Source organism: Ipomoea triloba, chromosome 11 (assembly GCF_003576645.1).
Source record: "Ipomoea triloba cultivar NCNSP0323 chromosome 11, ASM357664v1".
In the NCBI taxonomy this organism is placed as follows: domain Eukaryota; kingdom Viridiplantae; phylum Streptophyta; class Magnoliopsida; order Solanales; family Convolvulaceae; genus Ipomoea; species Ipomoea triloba.
Window position 1 is genome coordinate 20,636,580 of NC_044926.1, and position 11,915 is coordinate 20,648,494.

General features: G+C 34.5%; 2 protein-coding genes across 2 annotated transcripts; both read left to right on the top strand.

Annotated features, from left to right (window-relative positions):
* Nucleotides 1-4,626: 4,626 nt before the first annotated feature.
* LOC115996242 (kunitz trypsin inhibitor 5-like) lies at nt 4,627-5,478 on the top strand (the record flags this gene model as incomplete). Its single annotated transcript, XM_031235397.1, has 1 exon — nt 4,627-5,478. A coding segment is annotated over one exon (594 nt), but the record flags the coding sequence as incomplete, so codon positions are not given.
* A 5,461-nt stretch (nt 5,479-10,939) lies between these two features.
* On the top strand, nt 10,940-11,551 carry LOC115996074 (kunitz trypsin inhibitor 5-like). The gene has a single exon (XM_031235220.1). It carries the CDS (start codon nt 10,940-10,942, stop codon nt 11,549-11,551), a length of 612 nt encoding a protein of 203 aa, XP_031091080.1.
* The last annotated feature ends 364 nt before the right edge of the window (nt 11,552-11,915 follow it).

The window sequence follows — 11,915 nt, forward strand, 5'->3', positions numbered from 1 at the left end:
GGCGGGGGTCGTCTTCAACGGAGAAGACGTCAGCAAACTTCTGTTCGTCTTCTCCAATGGAGACGAACAAAAGTTTTCCCGCGGAGAAGAAGACTGCACTATCGTCTTCTCAAGTGGAGAAGACGAACAAACTCTTCGTCTTTTCCAGTGGAGAAGACGAACAGTTTGTTCCTCTTCTCCACCGGTGAAGACGGGCAGATGTTGAGCGTCATACTGTTCGATGGTGGAGAACGATCGGCGGTGGCTTTCCGGCGAAGGTGACCATAAATCAAGCTTTTTGGGCGGTGAATAACCGGTAACCTATTGGTTATCGATAAATATGGTTTATTTGATATATTTTAACAAGTTTGAGGGTTTAATTGACTTTTTTCAATGTTGGAGGGCTTAATTGCACTTTTTAGATAATGTTTGAGGGCTTATTTGACCTTTTTCCCAAAATGAAAAAGTCACCTATAAATTACCTAGACCCAATGAATTGTTGTTGGACGAGGATTTCAAAAGTCAAAATTGTACACCACGTGAATGATCGAACATAAAGGAGATAGAGTAAGTCAACATTTAACGGATGAACCCGACTTAGAAAAATCATAAGAGCAACTCCATTTGGACTTAGAACAAGTTAGTTATCAAGTTTTATAACAAATAGGAAAAATGGTTTTTAGGAAGTGTTTTTTACTGCAAATAATGATTTTTAGTGGGGCTTGCGTGGACAGAGAAAATGAGAAAAAAAAAAAACAAATTTTTGCGCCCAAATATTAATTACCAAACTAACGGTCTTTCTAACTTAGTTGGAGTTTGACTTAGTTATCTCAAATTTTAATATGATTAATATTGTACTACATGTAAATATAAGTGATTTGGTACAAATAAATAAAATAAGTAGAAGATTGGGAGGTCAAGAGATTGGGCAGTTGAATTGACTCTGATAGGAATTATACCACGAAGCAAGTATACGTACGATCGTCAGTATCAAGACTATAGTGCAGACTGGGACCGGACCAACCTACGCCGACCCTTTCTAGTTGTTCTCCCGATCTCCCTGTAACGCCGAGCCAACATGATTGATTCCCAATCAAATTCAACAGCTCTTCTGTCATGGGCTCGAGCTATACAGCTCGGACCGACCTCATGACTTGTTCAGGCAACTACGTCCCATGAATTCAATAATGTACTTTCAGTATTCAAATAATGTACTCTTCTTGAATTCAATAATGGCAGATACAACTATTGTGATCATGGTCCATACAATAATGATTGTATGATCCACACAATAATGATTATCCCTTGTCCGCATTTGAAAGAAATAAGTAAATTATATCCAAATTCATCTCATCGTAAACAAAGATATATCTACCCACTTTCTTCACGTTCATACAATGGCAATTAGAAGCCAAGTACGAGAGAAGGATGAAAGGGAAAAAAACAAGAAAAAGAAAAAAGAAAAAGTAAAAAAAAAAAAATGGAATTCTTATGGTGGGCCCACGAGACAAATTAAAAAATCAATTCTCATGTATGACACTTTTTCCTTTTTCTCTCCTATTTTTTTTCTCCTCCACCACACATTTGACCACATAAAAACATCACCTAAAAACTACTAATGGAAATGCTCTTGAACCTAAGTATATACAAAGATCTTTTTGATATTTGACAAGAGCATCTTCAATAGTTTGTTTTTTGCACAAATTCTAAGATGTCAAGTAGTAGGAGAGAACGAAAGAGGGAAAAAAAAGTAAATTTTCAAAAAAAAATTATAATAATAGTAATAATAATAATAGTAATAATAAATGGATTAAGCTATGCTAATGCGCCCCGCGGCGCGTGGAGTGCATGCCCGTGCCCGACTAAGTGCTTATTATGATGCGCCTCATGCATACAAAAGGAATCTGTTATTTTTTAGATGGGATCCACTATTGAGACAAAAAATCAATTTCTCGTCTAGAGATTTCTCACATTATTCTCTATTTTCCTCCTCCCACTTTCACTTTGAATTAAAAGTCTAAAAAATCACTTCAACAACTTTAATGGGATAGCTCGTAATCTATGTGCTGTTGAATTTATAATCGATTCCATCATATCCGTTCAAACATCACTGCCCAAAGCAGATATGTTTGACGTGAAGGTGTTTCATCAATTCATCTTGGGCCCGCATACTTGGAAAACTTAATTATAATATTACTACTTAATTATAATATTACTACTTTAATTTTGCATACAATTTCAGCCGTTGTTATACTGTGGACCACTGGACCATGGTCCACACATGTTGTGTAGATCATGATCGTCGAATAAAACTATAGTAGAACTAAAATGATATTTTAGTATTATTATAATGAAATTAGTGTGTGTAAAAAATAAAACTAAAAAACGGAGCACATTATTGCTTGTCAAATGAAACTATAATATAATTAAAATAATACTTTAGTATTGTTATAATGAAACTAGTGTGCGTGACAAATAAAATTAAAATTCAGAGCCATACAGTAGCATATATTGTCAAATGTCTTGAAGTGCAATTAAAATAATATTTCAACATTTTTATAATTAGACTAGTGTTTGTGGAAAATGAAACAAAAAAATAAAGCTCAAGCAATAATGTATATTATCAAATAAAACTATAGTAGAATCAAAATGATGTTTTAGTATTTCTATAATGAAACTAGTGTGGAGAGAAAATGAAACTAAAAATATAACAATATTATCAAATGAAATTAAAGTATAATTAAAGTGATACATACTTGGCAAAGACTTTGTGGTCAAGCGGCATCCGGTGTACACTCCCATCTGTTGAGTCAGTAGAACTCAAAACAAAACTTCATGGTCCACGATTAAAATTTATTATTATAACTAAGAGATTAAAAAATAAATTTGAATAAATTCTTACATAAGACCATCGTTATTGGTTAAAAAAAAAAGGTTCGGTTAACGAGGCTTGACTGAAATTATTTTTAATTTAATTTTTCATAATATTAAATTTAGTATTAATATACAAAATTTATATATTTAGAAACTATACTGAAAGTACTATTAAACACAAAAATCAAATTTAAAAATAAGTAAAAAATAATAAAGAAAATAACTAAAGAAGAAAGAGTTGATTTGACCAATGAATACTAAGTAGGACAGATAAATTGGGACAGAGGGAGTACATTCGGCTAGATGTAAATCTTTATTTGAATAAAATAAAAGTTATTTCGGTGTGACATAGCATGCAGTCGCAGACCAATCATTATTGTGTGGACCATGGTCCACATAGCTGTGTGGACCATACTATCAAATAATGCACATTCAATATAAAAATAATGTACATTCATTATAAAAATAATGTACATTATATTCAGAGAATTGTACATTAAAAATGTACATTTTATTATGGTCCACACAGCTGTGTGGACCATGGTCCACACAATAATTTGCCGTCGCCGACTCGCAGTGTCCCACAACCAGCTCATAGTTAGCGACAACCCTTGATTTTATTTTTATTTTTATTTTTGGGTTCTCTTCCCTCTAATTAACTCATATAATTTTTTTTAAAAGAAAATATTCAAATTTAATTTTTACCATTGAACTATCTCTAAGAAGTTCAACATTCTCTCCTAGCTAGCCAAATCATTTTTTCTTACTTCTTTATCAACAAAAATATAATTCACCCAATACCCTCATTGAAATTGTTCTAAATTTACACTTTTCCATTATTAATTCCAGCCTGGATAATCCTGATTCCATCAAGTTTATTCCTCATTTGAACCAACGCAGATAAATACTCAAATCCATGACATAGCTCTAATAACAGTTTTTAGTTCAAGCCCTTATTACTACGCTAAAAACTATAGCTTGTAACAAAGATATAATTTTTTATTTTTTTTTGAAAATAAAGACTACTGTCATTAAGAGATATCAGGAAACAAAGAGTTCAAGATGAAAGAGGGGGGAGTCAAAGTCCACACCCTACGAACAGACATAGGAAAGGAAGAAAGAACGGAAAGAGGAATCAGACAACAAAGATAATAAATCTTTAACATCTAATAGAATAAGATCAAATTGCTAGTCAAGTTGTGGGAGCTGGAGGCTTTGGATAACTTGCAGTGCTTCAGTTTCAATTTGACAATGGGAGTAATGGTGATCTTTTAGTCAAGAAAGAGCTTCCGAATAGTCATAGCTTCCGTCTCTTTGACTGAGTAAATGCTGGACAAGGGGATGCTTGCTGCTGCTTTGAAGCTGCAAATCCTGCAATGATCATCTCTCAAGATTCAATCGAAGCCCATGCCACGCGGCCAATGGTGACATATACCGCAGCATCTACATTAAGCCCAAGCGGCTATTTTATTTTTTTAAAATCTCTATATTTTAAGAAATAAGGTGCCTGCTAAGGCTTGGTTTTTAAAACCTCAGCCTAACAATATATCTCTAGTCTCCTGGTGTTGGACTTGGTTTTTCAATAACCTCCGCCCAACAAGGTAGGTGACAAACACTGAACAAATCCATCAATCATTTAATAGACACATCCCCACACTTGTAGCCTATTAAATCGTAGCCAGCAGGTTCATGGCTCTTCCCTCATCTCACATCTCATACGAAGCTTAATAGATATTTCCAAGACATAGGAATTTAATGGAGACTCCATTTTAATTCCTATCTCTCTTTCTCTTCTACGCCTTGCTTTGCGAGGCAGCACAGACACCCCTCACGGTGCTCGACACCGACGGAAAGGCCGTCCAAAGCGGTGTGAAGTACTACGTTGTCCCAGTGCAGCCGAAACAGGGAGGAGGGCTCGACCTAGCCTCCACCGACAACCAGACCTGCCCAAAGAGCGTGGTCCAAGTCGCCCCAAAAGTGGCGGGCAACTCGGTATCGTTCTTCCCCGCCGTGAACCCAAAAGGCGCGGTTCAAAATGGGACGGATCTCAACGTCGTGTTCTCTGGCTCAAATACAGGATGCCCGGAGTCTACTGTGTGGCAAATCGCACACGATGCGGAAAACGTTGACGTCATTCAATACGTATTGAGCGGTGGAGATAAGGGAAACCCGAGTTCTTCCACGGCGAGAAGCTGGTTCATGATTATGAAGACCAAGAATGGTTACAAGTTTAAGTTTTGCCCGGTGTCGTTGTGTGACTGCAATCCTGTTTGCCAAGATATTGGCATTACCGTCGAGAACGGACACAGGCGTTTGGTAGTAGACAGTTCCCTCTCCCCTTTGGAGGTCAACTTTAAGAAGGCTTAAAATGTTCCATCTGATCCTAAGTTATCTTAGCGACATGGATGTAGTACTCCGTATTACAATAAACCATCCTCAGAGAAAATTCGTCAAAAATAATGGATTAAAAATTACTGCTTATATTGGTTATAGTACGAACTGGTTATATCTCTTTGTTTTTTGTTTTTTTCTTTGGCAAACTGTTATATCTCTTTAGTTTTATACAAAAATAATACATGTCTATGGAGTGCTAGTCATTGGCTTGTCGTAGGAAATAGTAGGAAATATCATGTGTAATGATTAAATATTTTAAGCATCTACAAACATAAAACTTTTTTAAGTATGTGTGTCATTGTTCTTACTTTTTGTCTGTCATTGTTTCTACTTTATTTCTTTTACAGTCTGTTTAGTTGGCTTGAAAATATTTGAATGAAATGGAATTTAAATTTCATGAAAACAAATTACCAGTAAAATGGATTTCATTGTTTAATTGGTGGGAAAGAAATTACTAAGAATATGAATTCCATTGTTTGGTTGGATTTTGGAATAATAAGAAATTATGAATATAAAGATCAATATGCCCTTAATAATAATACTGATAATAAATTTTGATAAGGGTAAAATAGTCCATTGCTTCATGCTTTCTTCCCAATCCCTTTGAAAAACAAAATACCAACCTCTCCCTTTGAAATTTGTTTTCTCCAACTTTTGGAAAGTAAAATTCCATGAAAAACATTTTCCATCCAACCAAACAATATAATAACACATTTTAATTCATTGTAATTGTGTGGATACCAATTCATACTGAATATCCTCCTATATGATAAGGGAATTGAAGAGTATACACCTTAAAAGGTGTATAACCACCTCTGAAACTGATTAATAAAAGTAGTAGACAAATTTATCGTAGGTAATAACAAAAATAGATAGATATTCAAACATTTCAGCTTGCATAGAATAACTGACTTGTTCCTGAATTGGACAAATTCCTTAGAAGGATGAGAGAAAAATAGTTGAGTAACATCAATAGAGTTGCAAATTCAAACTTCCTCATCTGGAAAAAAGAGTAAAAATAATGAAAACTTAAAAAGGGAAGATGTTAAGCATACATATTGAACCTAAACATCTTAAGGTTGGAAACTCATTGTCCATAAACTTAACCCGACAAAGTTGAATTAGAAGTATCACGGGATTAGCAACTGTTGAGTTGAAATAAGGGATTAGTTGATCAATATGCTCATCCCAAAGAGTACACTTAATCTGATTTCGACTGCATAAGAATGAAAAAAAAATTATTTTATATATACTTCAGTGTGCAAAGCATATAAAGAAATAAAACTACCTAGTGTCTTTAAGAACAAAGTCAATAAACCTTGTTTGTTTTACAGCTATCACCTTGTCCATTGGAGAATAAATTTCCACAAGTCTACCAATTACATATACAAAAAACAGTAGGACAATATTACATAATAAACATTGATTATTTCCAGCATTTAAAAAAGGAAAAAAGAAAAACACATATTAAGATGAGATTTTTGCTGCTTAATACCCAGTAAAACTTTCTCATCTACATAAATTCTTAAACCGAAACATTGTCTTAGGAAAGTTCACACGTTTATATTCCTTAACAACAGTATCATGCTTGAATTTGATCATGTAACAGTGACGGCTAGTTTTTTACTTGAATAAGTTAGTGATACTAGGAAATTTCTTATACCGTAGACTTGACCCTTCTTGAACATATTCTTATATTCGACAACGATTTCTTTATGTGATAATGAATAAACTGACCCTATATTCATAACACAACAAAAATAACACAATTATATAGTAAGAATAGAAAATTAACAAAAAAGAAGAACAAAACATGTAATTGTAGAAATAGCAAACCTCTTGATCTTGGAATATACATTATTGACTTCTAATGCTTTTTCCTATCTTGTTTTCAATGACAACATAGCTCTTCACACATCTCAACCTCATGGCCTTCTTGGTTTGTTGTGGATTAAACTCAACAGCCACAATGAATTGTCCAGGCATGCTTTACAGTTTTGAAAATTTACTTCTTATCCTTTCGCTGCTAAGTTTTTTCCTACTTGTGCTAAGTGTTGAATTAGATAATCTATAACATTATGTATGTATTTATAGTGGTGAATCTGAGATAGGAAAACTACACACTCACAGTCAAATACACTAATAAACTGGAGAAATTTGAAAAAATAAAATAAAAAAATTAGCTAACATTAAAAAAGTACACAAAACAGCAGCCCCATACCCTCTTAAGGTCATTTCACACGCCACCTAATAAGAGCATCACCATCAGCCAAGGAGCTTCACGGTAATTTATGTTACACCTAAGAGAGAGAGGGAGTAAAAACAAAATGAAAGAAAAAGAAAAACAAAGCAAAAAGTGACTGCATTAATGATGGCCTGACTCGAAGGACAATTAAAAAGAAAATATCAGATGGATAAGCAACGCCCCAGCGGGGGCGTTGCAGTGCCCAAAACGCGCGTGATTTCGTTTATTTTATGCTTATTTACACTGTTCCAATAATCCATATTTGCAGAACAAATTAATTCTTCTCTCTCTTACCTTCTCACTCTTCCAAATCATCATACACTGTTCCAAAAATCCCAAAAGATCCATTGATATGGATGCTCTAAGGCCATCTCGATACCAACTCAAATTGTAGGCCACTCCCCTATAATATGAAGCTTCCACAATACGCTTGGTCACCAAGGTGGGTTACAAAACAGGCAGGATTTGTAAAATTTGATTTGCAAATCAGAAAAAATAAATAAAAAAATAAATAAAAATTAAACAACGTCGTTTGCTTTAGGCGGGAAATCTATGGATTCTCATTGGCTGAAACCCGGTGACTTTATTGTGTATATAGATAGCTCCATACATAATATCATTGTTATTGGTTAAAAAAAAAAAAAAAGAAGTTTGCATAAGTTTTAATTTTTTTTAAATTTTCCTAGTATGTGAATGGAAGATGAGAGATGAGAAAAGAGAGAAGAAAATTCACATTCTGCTAAATGAAAAGTTTTATCTTAATAACATAAAAATTATTTGGATTTGACATAGGGTGCAGTCGCGCACAATGAGCTCGTAGTTAGCAACAACCCTTAAATTTTTATTTTTATTATTATTTTTTGTTCTCTTCCCTCTAATTAACTCATACAAAATTTTTTAAAATAAATAGTGTTTTACCCGTGCGATGCACAATTTTTTTTTTATTATGAATTTAAATTAAAAAAAAATAAAAATAAAAATATATTAAAATGTACAATATAATAATATAGTTGAATTTTCATATATTTGGTCAAGTATCTATTATCATAGCATTCAAAATTTTAAAATTAAAATTTTGTATGATTAATATAATCTCTAATCATGTACATATTTAGATAAATTTATAGAGAAAAATATGGTAAAAAATCAATCAGCAAATCTGCAATATTTTGAAAATGAACCAATATTATATTAAAAATGAATATAATATAGTGATCTAATATAATTGTATGTTAATTTAATACATTAAAATAATAATATAAATATAGGTGTTATTTAAAATTGAGTTTATTATCGAAATGGTTCATCCTCGACTATTGCGAAATTACCAATTTGATCCTCGACAATTTTTCGTGTCAATTAAGTCCCTTGACTTTGAATTGGTACTAATGGAAGAATGGAAAAACAATTTTTCGTGCCAATTAAGTGCCAATTTGATCCGATAACTTGCAGTGCATCAGTTTCAATTTGACAATGGGAGTAATGGTGATCTTTTAGCCAAGAAAGAGCTTCGCGAACAACCATAGTTTCGGACTTTCGGCCTTTTAGACTGAGTAAATGCCGGACAAGGGGATGCTTGCTGCTGCTTTGAAGCTGCCATGATCGTCTCTCAAGATCCAACCGAAGCCCATTCATGCAGCCATTGGTGACATTTACATTAAGCCCATGCCGTCATTTTATTTTCTTAAATCTCCATATTTTGAGTAACAAGATGCTAGGCTTAGCTTGGTTTTTCAAACCTCGGCCTAACAATATATCTCTAGTCACCTAGTGTTAGATTTAATTCTTCACTGACCTCCGCCCAACAGGTAGGTGACAAACACGAACAAATTAATCAATCATTTAATAGACACATCCCCACACTTCTGAGTTCTGAGCCTATTAAATCCTAGCCACGTTCTTGGCTCATCCCTCGTCTCAACTCTCATCTCATAAGAATCTTAATAGATATTTTCAAGAGATAGGAATTTAATGGAGACTCCACTTTAATTTTATTTATTCTTATCTCTTTCTCTTCTCCGCCTTGCTTTGCGAGGCAGCACAGACACCCCCCACGGTGCTCGACACCGACGGAAAGGCCGTCCAATGAGGTGTCAAGTACTATGTTGTCCCAATGGTAAAAATGTCTTTTTTTTTTTTCTTTTCATTGAATTGCAATTCATATGAAGAGGGTATAAATTGCAAATCAACAAAATGACAGAGCTGCAATTTGATAAAATTATAATTCTCTCCAACTAAACACGGTAATTCAAGTAGCCAAAGAATCGTGTTGTAATTGAATTGCAACTATATCCAATCAAACAACCCATTGACGTGTGCGCTGTCGAATTTATGATCGATTCCATCTTATCCGTTCAAACATCACTGCCCAAATTAAAGCAGCTATGTTTGACGTGAAAGTATTTCTTCAATTCATCTTGGGTCCGCATACTTGGAAAACTTAATTATAATATTACTTTAATTTTGGATACAATTTCCGCAAACATGATTGATAAAATGATTAAAATTTATTATTATAACTAAGAGATTAAAAATGTAAATTTGAATAACTTCTTACATAAAATCATCGTTATTGGTTAAAGAAAAATAGGTTTACATGAGTTTTTAATTTGTTTATTTTCCTAAGTATGTGGATGGGAGATGACAGATGAGAGAAGAGAGATACACAACACAGATTTTGTTAGACGTAAATTTTTATCTGAATAAAATTAAAGTTATATATGTGTGACATAACGGCATAACGCGCACAAAGGCTCGTAGTTAGAGACAAGTCTTAACCTTTTTCTTTTTTTTTTTTTTTTTTTTTTGGTTCTCTTCCCCTCCTCTAATTAACTCATACAAATTTTTTAAAATAAAATATTTAAATTTAAATTTTACCATTGAACTTGTTCTAACAAGTTCAACACTCTCCTAGCCAGACCATTTTCTCTTACTTCTTTTATCAGCAAAAATATAATTCACCCAAAACTAACTCCCATCACATTCATTCCGCATTTGGTTCAAATGCGACAAATACTCGAAACTATGACCTAGCTATAATATTACTTATTAGTTCAAACGCTTACTATTACACTACAAGCCAAAGACCTTGTGGTCTAGTGGCACCCGGTGTCCCGGTTTACACTCTCATATGGATGATGGGAGTAGGTTCAAGCCTCAGTCTCTTTGTGTTTTAGTAGGTCGAGAAAGTAGTTATGAACCGATACTGCATTGTAACAGAGTGAGTAGTACTCAAAAAAAAAAAATAAAAAATTACACTACAAGCTATTAAATACACATCAATCAGGTTGGTGACAAAAAAGGAACAAATCCATAAATCATTTAATACACATCCCCACACCTCTGAGCCTATTAAATCCTAGCCATCCAGGTTCGTGGCTCTTCCCTCATCTCAAACTCTCATCTCATAAAGAAGCTTAATAGATATTTTCAAGAGATAGGAATTTAATGGAGACTCCATTTTTATTCTTATCTCTCTTTCTCTTCTCAGCCTGGCTTTGCGAGGCAGCTCAGACACCCCCCGCGGTGCTCGATACCGACGGGAAGGCCGTCAAAGGCGGTGTGAAGTACTACGTTGTCCCAGTGCAGCCGAAACAGGGAGGAGGGCTCGATCTAGCCTCCACCGGCAACGAGACCTGCCCGAAGAGCGTGGTCCAAGTCGCCCCAAAAGTGGCGGGCAACTCGGTATCGTTCTTCCCCGCTGTGAACCCAAACGGCGCAGTTCGCAATGGGACAGATCTCAACGTCGTGTTCTCTGGCTCAAACACAGGATGCCCGGAGTCTACTGTCTGGCAAATCGCACACGATGCGGAAAACGTTGACGTTGTTCAGTACGTGTTGAGCGGTGGAGATAAGGGAAACCCGAGCTCTTCCACGGCGAGAAGCTGGTTCATGATTATGAAGACCAAGAATGGTTACAAGTTTAAGTTTTGTCCGGTGTCGTTGTGCGACTGCAACCCTGTTTGCCTAGATATTGGCATTAAGGTCGAGAACAGACACAGGCGTTTGGTACTAGGCAATTCCCTTCCCCTTTTGGAGGTCAACTTTAAGAAGGCTTAAAATGTTCTATTTGATCCAATGTTATCTTAGGGATATGGTCCATAAGGATGTAGTGTTACAATAAACCATCCCTCAAGAGAAAACTTGTCAAGAATAATTGAATAAAACATTGTTGGGTATATTGGTTGCATTGTTTGGTTATAATACGTACTATTATTTCTCTTTAGTTTTATTCAAAAAATAATGCTACATGTATATGGAGTGGTTGTCATTGGCTTCTTGTGGAAAATTCCAATGATTAAATATGTTAAGAACGTACAAGCATTCAACTTTTTTTTTTCTAGGAGTTTCAAAAAAAAAAAAAAAAACTTTTTTTAGGCCTGTGTAATTGTTTCGACTTTAGCCTTGTGTAGTTGTGTGCCAC

Coding starts and splice junctions, on each gene's coding strand:
- LOC115996074 (XM_031235220.1), top strand. CDS start 10,940: ATGGAGACTCCATTTTTATTCTTATCTCTCTTTCTCTTCTCAGCCTGG.